Source organism: Varanus komodoensis, unplaced genomic scaffold, assembly GCF_004798865.1.
Source record: "Varanus komodoensis strain SLA01 unplaced genomic scaffold, ASM479886v1 scaffold36, whole genome shotgun sequence".
NCBI classification, from domain to species: domain Eukaryota; kingdom Metazoa; phylum Chordata; class Lepidosauria; order Squamata; family Varanidae; genus Varanus; species Varanus komodoensis.
Genome location: NW_025335873.1, coordinates 2,501,524 through 2,524,764, shown reverse-complemented (window position 1 = coordinate 2,524,764; position 23,241 = coordinate 2,501,524). Strand labels below are relative to the sequence as shown.

Here is a 23,241-nt window from a genome sequence, read left to right as displayed (position 1 = left end):
AAGAAGACCGCATCCACATGCTGGTTCATGAAAGCAAAAAGTTTATTCATGGTTTGAAACTACATAGAACTACCACGAGGAAGACTCTGAAGGTTCAGGGTGTAATCCAGTTAGAAAGTAACACGAAACGGTTTAATACATTAGAATCACTGCCACAAATTATCATTTTTTCATTGAGTCAATCAGTTTGAGAATCGCATACAATATAAAAGAGAGGAGGAGAAGGAAAAAGAAAAAGAAAAAAAGGACGCCCACCCCACCCCCCCACCCGCAATTATACCGTACTGAATACTGAGACCTCTGTTTTACAATCCGTTATTGGTTTTATTTTTTTTCTCTTTTTCTTTTGCGTGAATTAGTATAGTAACAAGATGAAGAACATTCAAAATGTTTCTTTGTATTTACAAACAGTTTTACTGTTTTGTGTTGAACCTAAAGACTCAGTGTTTCCACTTCAAAGATTTTTTTTTATTCTTTTCGAAAGTCACCAGGGCGACCTGAATTTTTAAAAACGTTTTAATTCTTGTCATCGTCGTCATTTAAAAGATTACAATGTACATTACATCTCATGAAGGGAAACAAAGAGTTAATTACAAGATGCCAAAAAACCCAACCCGAAAATCAAAACCAAACCAAACCAAACCCAAAAGGATAGAGGAAAAATTTAAAAAAAGGGATATAAACTACAGCCACGAGTATTGTTTAGAGCAGCCTTTCCCAAACTGGTGCCTTCCAGATGTGTCTGACCACAACTCCTATCACCCCCAACAAGCCGCCCAGACTGGGGGTGATGGGTGTTGTAGTCCGATATGTCTGGAATGTGCCGGGCCGAGGAAGGCTGGTTTAGAGGTAGGTAGTGAGCACTCTAAGCGAAAGAACATGTTTCTATTGGTTCGTATGAGTTTGCATGAGGTAATAAAGCTGTGTTTTGATTGGTGAAATGTATAAATACTCTTTTGCTACACTATATACAACGCTCCAGAGAAAGGTGCCATTCCGGCCTCTCACTGCCGTGGACGAGCGGCGGCCAATCCCCGGACGGATGCACTCGTACTGTAAAACCCATCGGCGGGCGTTCGGAAACGCCGGAAGGATACCTCTCGCCTTGCGGCGATCGTCCGTGCCCACCGGCGTGCGGTGAGGCTAGGCTCTGCACCGCGGGATGCTAAGAAGGGTGAAACGGGGGAGGAAGAGGAGGGACGAAGGCCTTCCCGGGGTCCCAAGGGAAACGGCTAAGCGACGGGGCCCGGCCGAAAGCGAAAGCATTGGGTCCCCCGAACACGAACACGAATCCACCGGTGGAATACGGTGGACCGAGCAAGGCGCAGCTTTGCTCGAGAAGGTGTGGAAAGAGTGGAAGATGAAAGGACGTTCGGCGTCCAGAATTAACTCAGGTCGCAATGGCGGTTCCCTGTGGGCAAAGCCCCCCAGGGCCTGGTTCTGCTGTGTGAGGCGACTCTTAAAGAACGGTTTTCGTTTACCCCGTAAGGCCAGGAAACTCGCATCCTGTAGGCCGTCCTTGCAGGTCCCACCGACAATAAATTATTTTCTCAAAATAGTTACAGGGCTACAAACAATGCTTAACTCTTGGCCTAGTTGGATAAAGTGCTTGGTGGTTTTATTTTTCCTTAACATTGCATGAGTGTGCGCATCTTTGTGATATTTCAGTACATATACAAATGATTTAGATAGCTTCTGAAGGGGGAAAAAACAAAACAAAAGAGCGAGAACAAAACAAACCCACACACTATCGATTTTTCGAGTTCTTGGATACAACGGGGGTTTTACAGTAAAGCCATCAGTGACTGACTGGGGTGGGGGGGCAACATTTCCTTTCTGCGGTTTTCCTTTTCCTTCTAGGATTCTGAATGCGCTAGAGAAAGGCATCTCAACTTGCGGGGAACAAAAAAGTGACGTGAGGAGATTAGTTAGAGGTATCGGAGTGCACACTTCCCGGGCCTTCTGTTGGAGAGGTCACTGAAGATGGAGTGGTCGCATCCTGCCAGCCTCCATTTGCCTGGAGAGAGAAAGAGAACACACGATTCAGAACACAGTCCATCATCGGAGCATCACGGTGTGTGCCCCTACACGGGGAGTCCTGAAGCCTGCGAGGGCAGGATTCGTCCCTTCTTGCAACTTACGAGTCTCCAAATGGCTCGTTTCGTTTGCGATTAAAAAAAAAAACAAAGACACAATCAAAGCTGGTTTTAAAAACACAACGTCGCTTTAAATTCTTCACTCTGTGCTTTTAGCTCATGTGGATCATGGCTCTGGAAACTGGCTGGATATGGAGCGGTATGTGGAAAGCGTAAAGTAAATGAATACGTAAATGAAATTCAAGAAATCAGAGCAGTGGCAGAGTTGTAACCTAGTCAAAGAGGTGGGGAGGGGAATAAATATCACGGCTGCACACAGAAGACAAGGTGTTTTAAAGCATGTAGAGCTGGCAAAACATGAAAAGGCCTAGCAAGATAGAAAGGGCTCTGCCAGGAGATGGAACATTCAACCAGGTGGGTGCTGGGTGGACCCGAGCCAGGAGGGCCTTCCAGGATTTGGGGGCCACCGCAGAGAAGGCCTGCTCACCAGTAAGCCAAATCTCAGTAGGTGGGACGACTTGGAGCAAAGCCTTGGATGATGATCCCAGGGAACGAACGGACTGGAATCGAGCCGGGGCCAGTGGAGATGCTGCGGACCTGCTGTGACAGGACAGAGGGCAACCGGTTCCAGCTAATACCCTGGTTGCCAGATTTTAACTGAGGCTTCCAGGCCATTTTCAAAGGCCGCTTCTTGTGCAATGCATTACTTTGCCCTGGGCAGGGAGATTGCCGGAGCAAGCATCACCAGAACCAGCCACTGGGTCCATCATGTTGCCAGAAGCGAGGCATTATCTGCCTTGTTAAGAGAGCCAGACGCATGTACGCATGCGCTTGAAACATTTCTATGCTGTCCTTTATGACGTCTCAGGGTGGCTTACAACACTGAAACCAATAACCGATAAGAACTATCAATAAAATGATACAGCAAAATAGTATATAACCAGTAAAAAAATAAATCAAAGGCAACTGTTAAATGACTAAAATTACTAATTTTTAAAATGACGTTTAAATAAAAAGGTTTTGACTGGACGCTGAAAAGAATATGGGCTCAGCTCCAGGCGAACCTCTCTGGGGAGCGCATTCCACAATCTGGGCGCCACCGCAGAGAAGGCCCTCCTTCGAGTAGAGATCCTTTTCACCTCCTTCAGGGAGGCTTCCCGGAGCGGGGCCTCTCCCGCAGATCTTAAGGGGCGTGAGGGCATATAAGGAAGGAGACGTTCCTTCAGGTATCCTGGTCCCAAGCCATTTAGGGCTTTATAGGCTAAAACCAGCACCTTGAATCTGGAATTCGCTTGGCTTCCAAGGAGAAGGGGAGCCGGAGGAGGGCTCCAGGTTTTCTGCAGGAAGGGCCCTTTCTTGAGAAGCTGAAGACCCCAGGCCCTCTGCCTCCCCTCCCCATATCATGCTCTTTTCGGCCAAGCCCTGCCGCTCGGCTCCGCAGGTGTGGTGTGTGCTCCCTGGGGGAGAGGCCCCCCTCCTGTCCCCCACGGGGCTGCCTCCCCCAGCGGGCCACTCACCTCCGCCGCAGAGGCTGCGCAAGGAGGGTGCGCGGCCCCGAGCTCAGCCGGAGAGTCTGGGCTTCTCCAGCCGTGTAAGAATCCAGAGCAGGGCGGCGGGGGCAGGGAAGGAGAGAGAAACCCTAACGCGGCTGGATCTTAATTTCATTTTTAAAAGTCTCCCTTCTGGGCACACGTCAGGAGCCATTTGGGAGGCCAGGAGAGACGAGGCCTGAGCCTCCCTCCAACTGCTGTAATCCTGGAGCAGAAGCCGCGGGAGCAGAAGGAGAGGCACCCTGTTCGGATCTATTTTCCAATTACTCGTGAACAGAAGTCTTCTCCCTTCCCCCCCACCCCCCTTTTCCGGATGCTGCTCCCCGTCTCGGGCTGCTGCCGGCCCCCCAACGCATTAGACCTACATCAGCAATAACAGCGCTCAGAAACAAATTCGCCTGATGTCTTGGCCCATTGAGGCAATTGCTGAAATCAATGTCTGATCAGATTTCTGCTGCAGCAGACAGCTTGTCGCTACATATTTTTATGTCAGTCAAGAAGAGGGAGGCGCGGGCCGTGTGAGTTGCAGGGCGACGCTGAGTGGAAGTGACGGGCCCAGGCCAGGCTTGCGCTCGCTGGAGGCCGACTCGGAGAGCCGACTCGGAGAGCGCAACGGCCTCCGCGGGGATCGGCCCCCAGATCCGAAGCCCGGTCCACCCGGACAGGGTGAGCAAGCGCGCTCGGCTAGTTCCCGGGCAATGTGGCTCGCGGCTGAAGCAAGATGGTGGTGGGGTCAGCGAACATCCCGGCTGGTGAGAGGCTCAGCGTGCCGAGATGGAAAAGAGCAGTGAGTGAATGGCGGCAGGTCGACGGCTTGGCTCCTTCTATCCAGCCCTGGAGGAACTTGTTTTCCTTTTCCACCCTCTAAAGTCAGAAAATAGGCTTCGGACTAAAAGAAGTGTAAATCTTTCTCCCTGAGAGTGTGTGTGTTTCTCCCACTGTAAAAGGAGGAATCTTTTTAATAATACTGACGTGCTGCTTTGAACCGCTCTACAGATCACAAAGCTGCAGGTGGTGACGGCAGCTAGACTTTTGTGCACTGGCCCTCTCTTGACTTGCTTTTATAACGTGTTTAAATGTTCATTTTTACCCCCTTCCCCACTTGCATTCCCAGGCAGGAAAATCTGCTTAAGGGAGGAAAGAAAACTCTGGTGGAGATACGAGTCCAAGGATATTCCATCTGAAGTAAACATCATTCCCTCTTTATCCAAATTTATAAACAACAAATTACAAATTTTTACTCAGCATGGCAGCTGGGGGAGAGGTTGTCAGGCAGGATGACTCCCCCCCTCGCACGCTCGCTCTCTCTTCCCCCTCCCACAAATAAATTAATCCTTACTCTGGTGGTTTGAGATTATGCACTGTATAATACAACAGTGCCTTATCAGACCTCATCAGCAAAGATGGAATTCATGTCTGTAAAACGCTGGAGGCAATCAGAGCTTCATATTTTATCATGTTGATAAGGATATCGCAAATTCTCTGAAGCATTTCAAAACACTTAAATGAAAAAGGGAGAAATGCGACTAAAAGGCTTTTTATATGGTTTGTTGTGGGTTATTATGAGTTATTTATAAACCCCCAAAAAGAAAGATTTGACATTTCAAATGGAAAAAGATTTGAGTATTTAATGGGACTTCCCCACCACCACCCTCTCAATTGAATGTCTTCAATCACATTTTAAACCATTAATATTTACTCTTGTGGCAAGCAGAAGGCTGCAGAGAGAGAGAGAGAGAGAGAGGAGGAGGAGAAAGAGACAGCGGGGCTCTCCCAGGCTCTCATACTTTGCAGGAGCTTCTGTCGCTCCGGAGCGCCACTTCTCAGCGGGTTCCCTTCTGGCCCCTTGGCCGTTCTTCCACCACATCGCAGCCGTGTGTGGGGGCTCGAGAACCAACAACATTTCCATCGGCCACGGGCAGGGGCCTTGGAGTCCCTGGCATGGTTTCAATCCCGTCGGGTCACAATCTGATGCATGGCTCGGCAGAAAAATGCCCACGCCTCCCAGCAGGGCAGCGTGGCTGGCTGAGGGACGGTGGCGCGTGGAGGAGCTCCTCCTGCTGAACGACGTGTTGGATTGGGCCCTGAGCCAACGCTCACCCAAAGGAACGGTTGGGGCTTGCTACCTTGGAGGCACATCTTGGGCAGTGCCCCTGCAGCGGGCAAGGAGGGCTGAGGGCTTGCTGGGCTTGCTGGTCTGGGCGTTTGCAACAGGTGCCTCGCAGACCAGGCGCCAACTCGGACACCCTCCAAGGTCCGAGCCGGCCCTTTCCTGAGCTTGCAGTGCGCAGTGTGGCCTGAGAATCCCACGCAAGCAGCGCACAAGCACTTGAAAAGCACACGTGGCAGAACGGTGCACGAAAGTTCCTCAAACCAATGGGAGGAGCACCGGCGTGTTTCCAAGATGCGCCCAGTGGAGGCGCACATTTGGGAAAACACGGATGAGAACATGCAAAGATGGTCATGCCACCAGAAAAGAACAGAGCTCTGACATGGGCTCCAGTCGGGATGAGCTACGTGAAGGGATGGGTAAGCCTGACTTCTGCACCTGAACCCTGGAGATGTGGCCACCATTCCTCCTCATGTGCTCTGCGCATTAATGCCTAAAGCCTACAGCTGCTAGTTCTCTGCAAGGCAGACAACTCACGTCCGAGCTTGGGGGTGACAACGGCATGGGTGTTGCTGCCCCCAGAATGGCACCCGTGCCACTCCAGGCCCCCGAGGACCAGGCGGCTCCTCTCGGGCGCAGCAGACACGTTGCGCTGGCGAGGGACCTCCCGCAGCATCAGGCATTGCTCGCACGGGGGAACGCAGCGGCGGGGTGGACATCTCCAGGCCAGAAGGCTCTGCATGTGCCCCGGAGGGAGGGGGTGCAAGCAAGAAGAGGGCGTTGCCCATGCCAAGATAGGTCGGTATCAAGGCGGACCTTCACCAACCCGATTTAGCAGCACTCCATGGAATTGCCTGAGATGGATGCTCCCTCCTTGGAGGAAGACCAGGAGCACTCAAGGGGTGCTGGAGGAGCCTGGGTCTTCAGTGCACCCCACGCAGGGCCTCCCTCCCTGGGAGGGGAGCCCAGCCCGGAGGCTGAAGGCGGGAGACTAAGCCTGGGATGTGGACGGAAGAGGCATGATGGCCCCATCAAGCCTAAGGGAAGAATCTGCAAGCAGCAGGGGACTCCCAGGCGGGAGGGACCATCTCCCCTCATCAGGAGGCTCTTCAGAAGACATGGGCAAGCCGTGGCTGGTCCTTGGGTGCTCTGCTCTGGAGCTTTCCTTGGGAACAGGGGGAGAGGTTGGCAAGACTGTTGGTGGGACGTGGCTGAATCCAGCTTCCCTTACCTTACTGGGGACTGAGCACTGACCCTGTGGCCGTGGGCCTGGATGCGTGGCCCACGAGCTGCCAAGACCCTGATCTCCACCTGACCCCAGTGTCCCTTCTCCTGCCGGGCTGCCTTGGCCCGGCAACCGCGAAGCTCAAGCCCCAGAGTGGGGCAGCGGGTGGGCAGAGAGCCTGCAGCCTGAATCCCACAGTGCTCCGTCCCAGGCCTCCAGAAGGGGAGCCCGACCGGCCCAACCAGTCCAGCAGCCTGACCGGCTGCCCACACGAAGGAGAACCTCAGCCACCGAACGGTCCAGAATCCCCTTCCCACATGTCAGGCCGTGCGGGAAAGCCCACCTTGGCCTTCCTCAGAAGAACCACAGAGAGAAATTGAGGAGCGACCCAGGAGGGCTGCCTTCCAGATGGCCTGGAGCACACTTCCCATCATCCACTGCCTGTGCTGCCCAGGGGCAACAAGAGTCCTAGTCCAGCACACCGAGGGCTGGCGATGTCCTTAGTGACTCAACCCTAGAATGCAACTAACTCCGGCTGTCTGGAGGTTGCCCCCCACACACACTTTTTTTGGTTTATGCAAGATTAAAACTGCCCCCTTCCATGACTGATCATCGCAGCCTGGCGGGGCCACCCATAAGCTCCAGATTTAGCTTTGACCCACAGCCCCACTCTTCTGTTGATCAACAGCAAAGCCGGACAACTTTGCTGCAGAAAAAGATGCCTTTCCGGGAAACAGCCGTTCCGATCGGCTCGTTACTGCTGCTGTGAAGGTCAGGCTGACCGCTGGGTGGGTGAAACTCGGCCGCTGGAACTCTTCCCAGGTGTGTATTAAGCCGACCTGAACAAATTATTCTAGTTTTCCCTTTGAATCACTCCTGGCAGCTCTTCTAGGGGCATTAAATGCCGTGAGAATCGAGTCCTCTTTCTCAAGATTACCATCACGGGTCATAATAAGAATAATAATTCTAATCCACCTTTCGGGGAGCACGGTCTTCATGAGGCCAGCTTCCGTGATCACAAAACCCATGGTGCCCAACACAGACTAGAGCAACAGGAGTCTCTCTTAGCTGCAAGAGTGATGCGGGGGAGAGAGTTTCTCCTCGAGAGTTTCTCAGGGGTGTGGGGCCACCCCTGAGAACACTCTGTCCACAGAAATTTCCTGCCAGGAACTAGGTTTTGGGCTAAAAACTGGGACCTCTGACATTGATCTTGACACTTTTAGCAAATGATCCATGACCCTGAGATATGCCAGCTCCTGGACTAAAGGTTTAATCTTCCCAAAGTGCTTTCCCAAAGCTAAATTTCAGTCCCCAACCTATCCAATGACCCCCCGAGTGTACAGGAGTGTACCCTCCTTACAGGGTTAGTGTTTCTGTCTGCAACCCCAAGAACAGGTTTCGGGTTTCTCTACCCAGTGGCGTATTCAATATATAAAAAGGGCACTTCAGTGTCAGTCACAGATGGAGATGCATGGAAGATTTGTTCAACCAAGTTTTTAATCCAAGTCCACCAAATTCTGAGCCAGATGTGCCCCTTTTGAAATCTGGCACTGCCGGAGTTTGGGGATCGGCCGGGGATGGACAGAAATGCTGACGGAGAAAGGTGAGCAGGGATGCATGAGATCCGCTGAAAGGATTTGGGGACGGGTGCACGGAAACCCCCAAGCTGGGTGGAATGCCTAGAAAAGACGTGCGGATGTAAAAAATGGCAGGTGGCTGCAGAAAGTGGACGGGATAAGCTCAAGCCTGAGAGGCTGGACTCCTGGGCATGAGGAAGCTTTACTGCCCGGCCCACCCCGAGCCACAGCGGGTGCTGGGGGTCCTGCAGCCATGCAAATAGGGCCGTGATGACCCTTCCTGGGACTTGCTCCTCACCTGATCTGCAAGCCACGCCGAGAGGCAGCCCGCCCACACTTGCAAATCCGGCGTGCGGGAGAGGGCAGATGCCCAGGCGGCCTTGGCATGGGTGTGATCGCCAGGGGCACCCCACATGAACCCTTCCTGTGCCCGGCAGGAAGCCGGCTCACAGCCACAAGGTCTGGGGAGCTGCGCGTGGGGGATCTGGTGGAAGTGGCCTCCTCCCACCCCCCCACCCCACATGCAGATGGTACTTACATTTAAATTATGTGGACTGTACAGCGAATTTCCTCCCAGACCGTCACTGTATCCTCCCGTCTGATTGATAACATGACGGAGGGTATCCACCTGCAAGGGGCACACACAGGCAAGCGTGACCTCGTCTTTCCCTACAAAACCAGCGATGCAGCGTCACCTATAGGGCAGGGGTATTTTGGGGGGGGCGTGGGGTGCAGGCACACGTGTGCCCCCAAGGGACACATGTTCCCAGAAAGGCCAGTCTTCCAAGCCAGGGGAGGAGGGAGCCCCTCTCTGGGGCTGGGGCTGAATCTCATTTCGGAGGTGGCCTGGGGCTGCCTCCCTGGGCAGGGGGTGGGTTTCGAGGGAGAAGGAGCAGGGCCAGAATGCGGAGCTGCCAGCCGGCATTTGCCGAAAGCCTTTGCTGCCAGGAACCAAGTCTGCCAAAAGGCTTTCCGATATTTTGGAAGGTGGGTGGAGGAGCCACGCCAAAGCAGGGCCAATAAGTGACCGGGGGTGGGAGGGGGAAAATGTGGGGTCAGGGCCCCCAAGGATCCCAGAATGGACCGGTTTCCGCTTCTGCACCCCATCCTGGGGTGGCCTGCTAGTCTGGGCTGAGCCCAAAGGCAGAGCTTGGTGCTGCTGGCACCGCCAGGTGTGTCGTGAGAGCACACGCACCTGTCCTTGGGATGGTCTGCAGCAGGGATGCCTCGGACGGTCCAGCAGCCCCCTGGGACTGATGCAGCAGGGCTGTGTGGGAGCCCGTGCCATTCAGATGGTGAGCCGGCCCGCCTGAGCGGGGCCTCAACAGTGCCTGCCCCACGCCCTTCTCCTTTCGGCCAGGTGCTCTGTGCTCTGGTCCCAGACAGCAGGTGGGGGACTCATGGGTACGGACGTTCTCTGCACTGAGAGCTCCTTGGGCCCCAGTGGGGGGACGTGAAGGCTGGAGGGCGTGGGAAGAACCAGGTTTTCCCCATGGTGTGATTTTGGGGGGCATCCTTGTTCCTGGAGAGGGGGACCCAGAGCAGCAGCTGTTCTCGGGAAAGGGCTTCAGGAGGAGAGCTGAAAAGCGGCACAGTGTTTTCTTCAGTTTCTGAATTTCGATTTTTAAAAGAGCCTAATGACTCCTCCGGGCCCAGGATTCCGGCCGTAACTTGGGGGAAAATTTTAGATCTCGCCAGCACCGGCTGGGTTGGGTGTTTGTCCTGCTAGATTATTTTGACACCCCTGGTTTAGACCAGCCACATTAAAAATGGGGGTTGGGCTGTGGAGGAAACCCACCCCCGACGCGCCGTATGGTGTTGCCCGTCATGTGCGTGTACCTCCTGTTTGGTACAGCTTATTACTAGCCCCGCTTGCCAAGTAAAAGAAAAAACACTAAAAGGCTGCCTTGGAAAATAAAGGCGGGATGTGACAATAATGATAATTAATTAACAACAGAAAGAACCCCGAAGCACCAACCCTTAAACTAGTGTAAGACCCGTCTTTCCTCCTGGCTTCCAAGTTCTCAGCAGCTGCTGCTTTTGAGCGGCCACAGCCATAAGGGCTAGAACCTTAGCTTTCGTTTTTAAAGCAAAAGGAAGTTGATATTCTGCAGCCAAGCTTTTGACAACGCCGAATTCTGTGTGCTGCAGTTTGTGGCATACACGCAGCTCTGGAGGCTGCAGGCGGCCAGATTCAACTTGTTCAAAAGGGGGCCAGGAATGGAGACGGGGGTGGGGGGAGAGGAGAACAATACATTGGGAAGAAAAGATAACAGCTCAGCTATATTGGTTTTTTGGGGATTTAGAAACACTGAAATGGATGGAGACCTCATAAATGAAGCACGCAAACAAATCAGAATGAAACGAAACGAAAGAGAGTGTGAATGGCAAGGGGCAGGGGGAGAGGGGGAGAGAGAGAGAGAGAGAGACGGAAAGAAGATGCCCCGATAAACAAAAGCTTTCGTGTCGACAATGAAACAACACACTCAACCCAATGCCATGAGCTCAAGCCAGAGCCGAACTGCATTCACAAAGCTTGAAAAACTTCAAATTGGGGGTGGGGAGAAGGAGGGGGAAGCCAGCCCTTACCTTGGCAAGGTACAAAGGTTCAAGCATCCGTGACTAGTCAAGATAAACAGGGAGGCCCAATTTGGACAGAGGCACGGAATGATTTTCGGGGGCCCGAGGTTAAAAAAAAGGTGGAATTTCTGGCTGGACGGTTTGCTTGCTTGCTTTTCTGCTCTTTGTGCTTTGAAACCAAGGCCAAGCCGTCCCCTGCGCAGAGGGGCCCTGGTTTGGGGGGGTGTTTTGTTCCTACCTGTGATTGCACATTGGCTCCGACTTGGGACCCCTGGTAAGAATCCCCATTCAGACTCTGCATGTTCATGAACATGTCCCCAGAATTAGGGAGGTTAAAAGAACCCGAAGAACCTGGAAATGAAAGAGTTGAGGAGCTGAATAACAGAGAGCGGCAAACCACACACATCCACCCTCCAAAGACCTCCAGAAGACAGGGGCAGGGGAGACGAGGAGGAGGAGGGGGGGGAGGGGAGGGGAGGTAGCTGCAGGAGGAAGAGGAGGAAGCCAGCAGGACAGAGAGTGCCGTGCGGGGAAGGGCGCCTCGGAAAAGCCGAGAAGGCTGCAGGCAAGCCGGGTGGGGCCGGCACGGAGAACCTGCCTAGACCCCAGGAGCCTATTCTTGCAGTGTCTGGGGGGCCTCTGCTCTGGGTTTCCCCTTGCTTTTGCCTGCTTCCCCTCTTCCTATCCTCTCAATTTGCTCTTGCACTCTCTATCCCGCCTTCTCATCTCTGTGTAAGGAAGCCAAGGTGGCTTCTTCAGTCCACCTCTCGTTTGAACCTCACGAGGACAGTGACGGAGGAGGCTGGGCCGAGAGCCAGTGCCGGGCCCACAGTCATCAAGGAGAGTTTCCTACTCCCCAGCCCGACACTCTAACCACTAGGCAGCACTGCTTTCCTGCGGCCCTTATGCCACATTTCCCTTCACGGCATGGTCCCCCCTTGCCTGCTGTGCCGCACGGGAGAGGCGAACGAACAACAGTGGGGTCTCTTGGGGGGTGGGCCCTGAAAGGTTGCCCAAACACACCGATCCTCGGTGCCAGCCCCACACTATCTCAAAGATCCCATCAGGCCCTGCAGCAATCGGAGTGATCAAGAGGGCCCGGGGCGCATGCCGAGCATCTTCTGGCAGGCTGACTGGTGCCCACTCGTGTGGACACGGTGATGCATCCCGCAAAGAAGCGTTTCCCCCCTTCCCTACGAAATGCTGCTGCAGCAGAGAGTGTGTGCAAAAAGTTTCTCCCGGGACTTTCCAGGAAGTGGGCGGCCCGAGTGAGCTGCTAAGCAACAGGGACAGGGGAGGAACGAGAAGAACCGGGCTGCTCCCGTGTCCAGTGTGGAGGAGTTTTCTAAGAGGGGCACCGGAGGAGGAGAACGGTGCTGCGACCAGCCTGGAAGGCTGGAGTGCCTCCTTTTGGCGAATCGGGCCTGAGCCACTCAGTGAAAGGGCTTCAGGCACGCAGCTCGCAGCCGGGCAGCACCTGCCAGGCAGGAAGGGGTCAGGCAGGTGCCTTGCTGGCCCCGGGAGGACTCCGAGGGGGCGCTCCTCCATGGAGTCCATTTGCCCTCCTGCCATCGAGCGAGGCTGACCAACGCTTCAAGCAAGGCCTCGGACTGACCAGGCAGCAGGAGCCACGCCATCCGTACCGCCCTCAGTGAGGCATTGCATCTGCACCCGTGCATGAAGGAGGCCTCCTCGAGGGTCGGGTCCTGCCACGAGATGAGTTCGCATCTTCTCCTACGGGGCTGGGGAACATGCTTCCCTCCAAAAGCTGCTGGACTCCCACTCCCATCTGCCCTAGCCAGTGCCACCAGTGGCGGGGGATGAGGGAAGGTGCAGTCCACCGCCTCCGGGAGGATATGCAGCGGCCATCCCCATCTAACAGCCGAGGGGATTTCCTGCTCGCGTTCGAAGCGCTGCTCCCCCAGACGGAAGGGTATGCAAGCTCAACTCACTTCCAGCCCGTGGAAAAGTGCAGCTAATTAAGGGGCGACCCTGCGCAGGTTTCGACGGGGAGAAGGCCGACAACCCCCAGGGCGCCCCCGCCAGCGGTGCCTTTTCTCCATCTAAATGTGTGTAGGATTGTGCCTTAACTACCTGCTCCCAAAGGACCAGATGCTTATTTCAGCAATTTGCAGAACTGGTAAACACGGCTCCCGCTATTTTATGTATTAGAATTCGCGCTCCCACAGACAAACGAGACGCTCATGGGAGACCATGGGAAAACGGACCCTGGGCCGCGGGCAAGAGAGCGGCGAGATGTTCAGGCGGTGAAGAAGCTTTGCCTCCCACCAACCCCGTGGCCCCCGGCTCCTTTTGTCTCTAGCTGCTGCCGCGGAAGACAAAAGGGGAACCCTAGCCACAGCTTGTACTTTCATGCCTCCTAAGGACGGAAGTGGTTGGTAACTGCTAATTAAGTTGATTTGTGCTCATCAGAAGCAGCAGCTTCTGTTTCACTTGGTCACTCGGCTCTGCTGTTTCGACTGCCCCAAGGCGGCTTCTCCGCTGGGACGCTGCTGCGGCACCGAGCTGTTTGCATCGGTGGAACCCCAGAGGGGCGCTCCCCAAACCCCTGCCCTCAGGCATGCTGTCCTCCAGTTGGCACCATGTGCCGGGGTACCGCTTTGCTTGGAAACTTCTCGGGGACACGGGAGCGATAGGGTAGACTGGAGGGATCAGGTGAAGCTCTCTTTCCTCTCAGTGCTTAGAGCGAGAGTTGGGCCCTTACAAGGAAGGGGCCTTCAGGGAACCCCCCCCCCCATGCTAAAACGGAATGGGATGGAGCCCCACAAGCGCACGCTCTTCCTGGTGGCTTTATCCTCCTGTTGCCCCGTCCCAGGCAGCTCGGAAGAGTGGATTCCCCCTTGGATGGATTAATCTCACGGAATTTCAGTGGAATGCCCTGCTGGATCGTTTTGCTCCCGGGGGACACAAGGTGAGCCATCTTCGTTAAAAAGGAGAGAGTCCAACGTGTGTCTCTGCTGGTTTGGTCCCGATCCTGTCCCAGGCCACATGAGCAGATGCTGGGGAAGAGTCACAGCATCGGATGATGACCAAGCTGACTCCCCCCCCCCCCACAAAACTTAGCAAGCAACACTCATGGGGGCGTCTGGCTGGGGCCCACCATTCTGCACACTGGGGCAAGGCTGAGGATTCCAGCATGACTCCCAAAGTTGGACCTCGAGGGGGTGGAAGGGATTCTCCCTAGCATTCCCCCGGGCACCGGAAGCCCCTGGAACAAGCGCAATGCAACACTGCAACTGGCAAATCTGGAGTGCTGCAGGCAAAATGCACACGGGGGTCCCCATGGGGTCCACGCGAAGGCCCCAGGTGGTCCTGCCTGATCCCTGATCCCACCCAGCAATCACTGGGTGGGTTTTGTGAGCCTGCAAACCGAATTGCATTTTAGGAGCCCGGAATGCCTTCCTTGGGGCTTCATTACAGGCAGTCGGAGGTGCAGAAAAAGGCCTCCGACTCCCAGCCTTCCCCAGCCAGCCCTTTTCCATCGAAACGGGCGCCAGGTGTCTTTGAGAGGCTCTCCAGTCCTGACCTAGATGGCTGAGCCCCCGTGTGCTGTACCTGGCACAGCACTTTCTCCCGTATCTTTGCTTAAGACCTTTCAAAGAGGCCCTCCACCCAGAGCCAGCCTTTCTTAGGAAAAAAAATACTACCGGGGGGGGGGGGGGGGTCTTCCGGTGAATGGCTGTGGTCACATGCCCTTCCTCTGCCTTACTTTTGGTGTCAGATGAAACGTTTCAAGGCATCCAGGCTTCATATTCAAATAACAAAGCAAAACACAGATCAATGCATGTGTCTTCTTGCTGACTGAATAGTGCGTATCTCTCTTCCCCAGCAATGCGTGTGTTTGTGTGTGAGTGTGAACCACACAGGGCTTCTTTTAACATTATGTGCAGCATGTTCTTCTGGATGAAAAGCGGTTTCTAGATTTAAAAAATAAGCGTATGAGACTGAAGGTGTATTCCTGCCGATCGTGTGCACGCTGCTCAGGAGACAGTGGGAGGAAAGGCGCCCAGAAGGGGGCACAAGGTAAATCATGCCCCCGTCTCTCCGTCTCATCCCCTCCCTGAACAGCCCGCCAAGACGTCTGTCCCCTTTCCGCCCTCCCCGAGGTGGAGCTTCCAGCCTCGGAGAGTCAGCCAGCAGGATTCCCCCTACACAGGCCCTGAGGTGGGGGAGCCCTGATCCCCGTCTGAGTTTGGAGAGCGGAGCTCAGAGCAGGGAAGCCAGACTATCCTGTATCGCTACGCTTCTTGCAGCACTGCTTTCCAAAGCAACCTCCCTCCCACCCAAAGCTGGTGAGGAGGCTGCGGGACAGCTTTCCTTCAGTGCTCACAGGGATGATTACACACACACACACACACACACACGCACATGCGCACACACAGAGGGGGGGAGAGACAGCTCCAAGTTCAGAGTTACAGAAAGGGTCAGGGGATTGTCCTGAATTTGCACTGAATTGTGGAAGCATGGGGCAAAGTCCTGATGGTTTCCCACAGGAACCATGGCAGACACACAAACATTCTAACTGCTCCGAGTGAGTGTGTTCTCTTTATACAGAGAGAGAGGGAGAAAGAGAGAGAGAGAGAGAGAGAAAGAGGGAAAGAGAGAGAGGGAGGGAGGGAGGGAGAGCGCAAGCCACGGAGGGGCATTCAGTTTCCACCGGCCTGCCAAATCTTTGGCCATGAGGCTGTCATTCTGGAAGGCCTTAAGAAAGCAGCTGCTCACCCCTCTCTTCATTTACATGACCTTCCCAGGCTGCCTGCGGAGCCAACAAAGGGGGCACCTTCCCCGCGTCCCCTCCTTCCGGAGAAAGGCATCCGTCAAAGAGCTGCTGGCGCCCGCCTGCCCGAGGGGCGGCTGCGCTCCGGGCCAAGGAAAGCCCTCCTGCGCTGCCACCAGCGTCGCTTCCCTGCCGTGTGGTGAAGGGGGTGCTACGTACCAGAGTTTGGCGTGCTGGGAGAGTTTGTCTGGTTGTTCTGCACAGCTGCCGCCACGGCGTGTGCGGCGGTCACCGCCGTTTTTGCTGCGTAAAGGTTGGCTTCTTCCTGAAATTTCCCTATGTTCTTCTTGTACCTGATCCTCTTGTTGCCGAACCAGTTGGATACCTGCCACAGAAAGGAAAGGACACTTTTCAAAAGGCCAAAACCTGGGCGGTGTGCGGAGCGGGACGCCGAATCTCCCGTCGTGATCCGCGGCAAACCATGCGCGCTTTTCGAGGGGCTGCTTTCCCCTTTTGCACAGCCAGTTCTCTGGGTTTCAAGTGAAGTGGCTGGTTCGAGATCGAGAGCACACCCAGTCAGGGATGGAGCCTCTCGGACCGGTTGAAAATATCCACTAACTATATGGCGCAGTTACGTGGTGGCCAATGACAACATGGAGCTCGGAGCATTCGGTTTCGTTTCTGTGCTCTGAGTGGCAGCTGAGTTCTGGAAAAGAAGAAAGTCCGAACAGCGGAATTCCCTTCTCAGAGTTCTGCACTGAGCCCTGCGTTATTATTTCCCTTCCTGGTATCATCCCTTCCTGAGCATGGTAACCTGGACTGCGCGGGTCAAAACACGGGGAATTGTTCTGCTTTCACCTTCAGCCATTGCAACAGAGTTTTTAGCTCCCAGGCTGGACCACAGTTGCGTGTTTTTGGATGTACAAACATACATTTCAGGCATTTCAGGTGCATGAAGCTGAGGTGGGGAGACTCTTCCTGCCCGAGGGCTGAACTCCACTTTGGAGAAGCTCTTGGAGAGGGCATTGCAGGGGATACCCAAGCGGCCAAAGGGATGGGAACCAAATATTAGCCTCCTATCGCTTGAAGCTTTTACAGCCAGTGACTAAGTCTTGCGGGAGGCATTTAACCCTTTAGAATAGAAAGGGAGAAACAGAGCGAGTCAGGAGGGGCCTCCCGGGCCATCTAGTCGGCTCCGCTCATGACGTGCCCACCATGTGCTTGGGAGCAGTGGGAATCTGGAGAAGCCAGGAAGCCACGAAATAACCCGCAGGGGGAATGGGAAGGGGCATGGTGCGGCCGGTGCGCCCCAAAGGGACCGACGAGGGCCCCAAGAGCCCTGCAGCTCGTGTGTGCGCTTGTTCCGGTGTTGGGGGAGCTTAGCAACGATGCAAATATTCTTCTTTTGTTAGAAGAATTGCAGGTCCAGATGAAACGGGACGGGCCTGATTCACGGGTGAATACATTTGAAAGTGACCTGGATCAGGGACACACGGACCCACCCTGAGGTGGAGAGCCGTCGTGTCCTCATGGCCACATGCTCCTCTGCAAGGGGAGGAAGTTGCTCAAACGACTGAACACCCTTCTCTGATCTTGCCATGGCTCCAGGTAGAGAAGGCGCTTCTTCTCATCCATGACTCGCCTGTCCTTTTCCCCGGGGGAGCCAGGCCCTGGCCATGCATCTGAGGTCCGGGCTGCCAAGCCGCCATCCCTCCTCTGGGCTCCTTCCCACTGGCCAGGCTGCCCAGGGCACCGCACTTTGGACATGGCCCCCACTCTGGCGGCGCAGTCCGAGATGGCGAGGACCTTGAGCGGAGCGTTCCGGCACAGGCACTGCCTCGTTCTGCTAATGGAGGCAGCAAAACAGCAACAGGAGTGGCAGATCCTGAGCAATTTTGCCCTGCCCAGTGTCCAGCTCTGAATAACCCTGATAAAGTTCCAGTATCGTGTGCTTTCTGGAAGCAAAGCATGGAAGTAGGAAAAACCAAGCCTGCTCTTCTGCAGGAAGGTTTTCCTTTACAACCCAGGGCAATGGCTTCTGTTTCCAAAAGCAGCCCAAACAGGGCTTCTGGCTGTCATTCTGCTTCAGTGAGTGCCCAGGGCAGCGTTGCTCAGCTTAAATATGTGGCCAGTGCTAACTTTCCTAGAAGAAGATCTGCTTCTCCTTCAGTGCCCTGTCTCCCTAAACTTCACCCTAGAAAATACCAGAGTAGCATGCGCAGGTGGAAAACTTGGCAGGCAGCAAGAAAACCGTGCAAGGAATTCCAGAGAGGGAAAAATTCAAGGGATTTAGGGTTTTTTAAAGCCCTGTCCTGGCACTGAACCGCCATCATGAAAGTGGGGCCGGCTCATGGGCGACCATCTCCAAGCCGGCTGCTGTTTGCACAGTTTTGATCACCAGACATTGCCTCCAATCCTCATTTTTGCAAAGCGGAAGCCACCAGTCAGTTTCTCTAGCAGGATCACGCTAGAACTGTGGCATCTCCAGCTTCACATTTGTGCAAATAATGCGCACTGCATACATTTGGGCAAATTGCCGAGCCACTCCAATCTGTGACAACATCCTTCGTGTACTTCAAAAAACGCACCAACTGTGGTCCAACTTGGAGGTGGGAATACGCCCTGCCCACTCAGTCCACTGCCGGTTGTTTGGGGCGAAATGGGCAGGATGTCCACGGGCTCCGGACTCCTCCGTGGCGGCGCTCCCGTGCCCACGGCCAGGCCTGCGAGCCAGAGCGCGGCAAGGGAAAGTGGCGCTGGGCCAAACGGAGCGGGAGGCGGGGGCCTGAAAGGTGACGATGCCCTTGTTCTTTGTTGCATGTGTGGGCGGTTGCGAGGGCCTGCGACAACCTTGGCAGGGCCACAAACAGAACCGAGCTCCGTCTGCGGCGAGAACCGAGGGGGCTGAAATAAATCAATACCAGCTGAAAGGCTGCTTTGTCACTCTCCCGCTTTGAAGATGGCCGGACCATCGCCAGGCTGGTTTCTAAGCCTCTACCTATTAACCCACCAAAGGTCACCGTCAGAGCAGTTGGAACAAAGCTGCTGGGAAGCCGGCATGCAGAACCCATTCTCCAATCTTGGCAGCTGGTGGGAGTTGTGTAATTAATAACAGGGGTAAATAACTACGGAAAAAAGGCCTCCTTTTGTGGGCAGACATCGACCCCAGTGAAAGAAAAAGCAAATCCCTAGCCAAGCAGATCCACAGGACCAGGGGGTCAAAAGAACGGTTCCTTATCAAAATCCCCATCACGATGATGAGAATCATGGCACTGCATTTATCGCCTGCTGTTTTCTGCGAGGAACCTTTGCATCCTCACAACCACCACCCAGTGAGGTGGGTCGGGCTGAGAGTCTGACTGCTCCAAAGGCACCCAGCGGGCGCCATGGCTGAGCGGGGACTCGAGCTCCGATCTGCCAGGTCCCGAGTCTGGCTCACGTGGCCGCCACACCACAGGGGCTGTCCCCACACTGCCCTGTGGCCGTCTGGCTGATGCTCTCCCTGGATGATGCTCCTCGCAGGGGTAAGTGGCAGGATTTTCATGCGACCCTCACTGCTGGACACTGCTTCCTCCCAGTTCCACAGTGGAAGATCAACAGCGCTTGGAGATCCAACCAAGCTGAATGCCACCCGGAGCAGCTAGCCATCAAAGACCTCAACGTCCTCTGGCACCGACACGGAGCTGAGCAATGCAGCGCATTGCTTGGGCGTGAAGGAGCAGGGAGAAGACCTCTTGGAGTGCACCAGCACCTCCGTGGTACAGCACAGTCTTGGCTCACCACAACCACCAAGGAATTCAGAGCTCCCAGGCATTCCTGGCACCTCCTGAGAGCCTGGAAAGCCAGTGCCAGAGTGGTCATTACCAAACTAGATGGACCGATAGCTTCTAACAGTCTTTTCCAACCAGGAGCCCTTCGGATGAGTAACAAATCCCAGAATCCTTCAGCCTGACCATTGTTCTGCAACACATCTCAACAGCTGGTTGGAGAATCCAGCTCTATGAGATAGCTTCTTATGAATTCGGGGGTCTCCGGCCATTCCTTTGAAAACCAAGCGATGCACACAGTTGTCCACAAATGGCAAATCCTTTGGAACTGCAGCCAAGGGACAGGAGTGGGCATCCTTCAGGCCTTGTCAGAATTTCAAGAACTCAGCCTCTGGTACCTGAACTGGACTTTGTGCATGATCCCTGCACCTGTACTTCTACCCCCAATTATCCCTCACTTCCTTCGCAGCATCCCCCTCACTGAGGTGAAGAACAGCCCTCTGGTCATGGCAACGGGCAGACAATTAGCATCAGAAACTCTCCATGATCTATGGCGACTCGCCCTACAGGTCCCAATCTACCCTCCCTCCATCCCTCCACCTCCACCCTCTCCATTTTCTAGGAGGAAAACAGCACCTGCTTACTCTGTGTGTGGAGAAAGGTTCTCCATCTATCCATCTGACCCAAAGGGCCCAGGAAAGCGCTGGTTTGGCAAGAGGCCAGCTTGCCCTAGGAATCAAGTGGGGATTCTTTCAACAAAGGCATGCCTCAGCCCCAGCACCTCTCTGGATAGCACCCCAACGTCTTGCTTTGAAGTGACGCCAACTTACTTGGAGTTCGTGGGACGCGGCATGAGGAACCACGGGGGGAAAAGGACAACTCTTTCCTAGCTCCGCAATTTGGGCACCTGCTTTAACATAAATTAATGAAAGATTCCCCCCTCCCCCCCCAGCATGAAACGCAATAAGTGAAGGTGCTTCTTTTCACGTGGCGCGTTCCCAAGACGATGGATCACGGTATTGTATATACTGCACTTAATATGACCTAGTCAGTCAGGAAGCAATAATACATTAATGAAAGCCAGCAAATAATTACTGCGGACAATCCAATTATGGCTTTATTAACAGTTTCATAATTGCAGAATCTCTATATGTCAATGGCATTGTCCGTGGATATAGAAAAATCCGGTGTTTATGCACACCGCTGGACCAATCAAGCAACAGCCATCACTAATAAAGGCTTGTTTAATTCTCACAGTAAAATTTTTAATATCGCCGCAGCCTGGGGAAGGCTCAGCAAGTGGATTTGCTTGACATCGGATCGTTTCCACCCTGCTAGCCCCACTACTTCTTAATCTTTAATATCAAGGCAATTAAAATTAATGGCCACTCGCCCAGAGCCATTGTGGACAGTGTTGCCTTGACATCCATTGTTTGATGGGATTACCTAGAGGTTAGACTAACAAGCAAGGTTTAATTGGAAGCAATGAATGGAGCAGCGGGTCATACGTTATGTTTAACCTGCATCCCACATCCAAATGAATACCTAAGCCAGGGCTGGCTCCCTCCCACCCAAAACGGGGCGCGATGTGTCTCGTCACCTCGCTTCAGCATGCTTGCCCTGTGAAAGCCACGCTCCTAGAGCTTGGTTCAGACAACGGCGGGAAGAAATGGCTGAAGAACGACGAACTCCTCGCCTTCCTGAGTATTCTGCAAAACTGGTTCCTGGAAGGGCTGCTGGGGGAACCGTCCGCGCCCCAAACTGGCTGCTTCTCTGAGGATGCAAAGGTGCTTGCGGGGTGAGGGTGCCCGACTAGGATGCGTCAAACCCCAACCCTTCTCTCCCCCTCCAATAGGCAGCATCCACAGAGCCCAAATCGGGCTGCTTTCTGGGGCAAGAGATGCACAGAGGCTGCCCCCCCGCCCGGGTACCCAACGGCCCGAACCCCCCCGGCAAACGGCACCCTTGGTTGAAGAAAACAATTAAATCTTTTGGTGAGAGACAAAGGGATTTTTCTCTCCAGCATTCTGAAAACTCGTTCGAGACTTCTTATGCTCGATTCATCAGTCCTTGTGCTGTTTATTCATTTGCATTATATCATATTTGTTCTTTTAAATATTTGATTGCACTTTAGAGTTCAAACTGTTCTATGACGTTTTAGATTTTTTTTAGCTGTTTGCTGCCTGCCCAGAGAATAGTTGCTATTGGGGGGATTAGAAATGTAATAAATACACAAATAGATAGAGGACAAATGAACAACAGAACTATGATCAGGCAGACCCTGATGGATGTAAACACCACGTATGTTGACGGCAAAGCTTGCACTTGCAGAATAAAGCTGCATTTCTTGTGCAACTGGAGAATGCCATCCGTGGGAATAAGATATTGCAATTCTCGTGACTGGAGGCTTCGTTTCAGCTTTTGTACTGTCAGTGACAAAGGCAAAAGCTGGGATGTTTGATCAAAAATTAAAGAATACATATTTGATCCTGGTTTGCCAAGTGGTTGGGGAATGTGTGTGTGAGCACGTGTGTGTGTGTGTGTGTGTGTGTGAGAGAGAGAGAGAGAGAGAGAATATAGAAACATAGAAACAGAGTGAGTCAGACGGGGTCTCCCGGGCCATCTAGTCTGACCTCCGGCACCAGCCGGCTCCGCCCACGACATGCCCATCATGTGGACGTCCAGCCTATCCTTGAACTATCCTTGAACATGTGAGTGAGCAAGCAGTCCTATGGACCCAGCTTCTGCGGGGGCTACCAGAGACTTTGAATTCCCAGTTTTAAGGTCAGAGACTTGCTCCGGTTTCAGAACTTTGAATCAGAGGAACTTTCCCTGCTCCCGCAACCTCATTGCAATTGGTGGGAGAAGACCTACCTACACCAGCTCCCCTCCGAGGTCAGGAAAATGACCTCAGAGGGGCTAAGAGGGGGTGTTTTGCTGGGTGGGGCGAGCAGGGGAATGACGAGAGCAGAACGGAAGGTGACCTGCAGCCAGTCCAGCTGCCCCTCCTCTGGGATGCTCTGGAAAGAGGAGCATGAGCCTCAAAACTCCCAATTCTCCACGGAACAGACTGAATGCCACACTGACAGTGTGGCACTGGGGGAACTGGAGGGCACGCCCCCCTCTTCTTGAAGCTGCCCTTCCAAAGAAGGATTCTGCCCCCGGTGCTTTTGGGCCACCTCCCCTTCTCCTTCCCTGCGTTGCTTTGCATTTGGCGAACACCCTGAGTGTCTTGGCTTCTCCGATGCTCATTTGTTGACCAGGAGAAATCCACATAAACACAGAGGAGCCGCAGCAAGAGGCCCTTGCGAAAAACAAGGAAGAATAGGAGTTTCCTGTTGCTTTAGAAAAAGGGGATGCAAAGCATAACCTCGGCTGGCTTATTATCTTGACCATTGCGGCAGAAGTCAATAAAGGGATCTAAATCAAATCAAGGGATGCTGCAGCCTCTCTTGACTAAGGTGCTGCTCGCGCCCATCTGGGAAGACATCACTCTCTGGCAGTGGGATTTATGAAGGCCTTTTGGAGCAAGCCGAAGGGCTTCCTGGAAACCTGTGGACACACCGTCTGCCGTCCATCCTGTGCTGTGAGGACTTTG

The 23,241-nt window shown here is 53.9% G+C and overlaps 1 protein-coding gene across 1 annotated transcript in view; it reads right to left on the bottom strand.

The window, feature by feature from the left end:
• Positions 1-282: 282 nt before the first annotated feature.
• Positions 283-23,241, bottom strand: part of PBX3 (PBX homeobox 3) — a 45,307-nt gene continuing 22,348 nt past the window's right edge. The window contains exons 4-7 of the mRNA XM_044440155.1: positions 16,096-16,261; positions 11,377-11,489; positions 9,097-9,186; positions 283-2,017 (exon numbers count right to left, since the gene is read on the bottom strand). Coding sequence (XP_044296090.1) covers positions 1,925-2,017; positions 9,097-9,186; positions 11,377-11,489; positions 16,096-16,261 — 462 coding nt within the window. The 3' untranslated portion in view covers positions 283-1,924. The remainder of the gene's footprint in view (positions 2,018-9,096; positions 9,187-11,376; positions 11,490-16,095; positions 16,262-23,241) is intronic.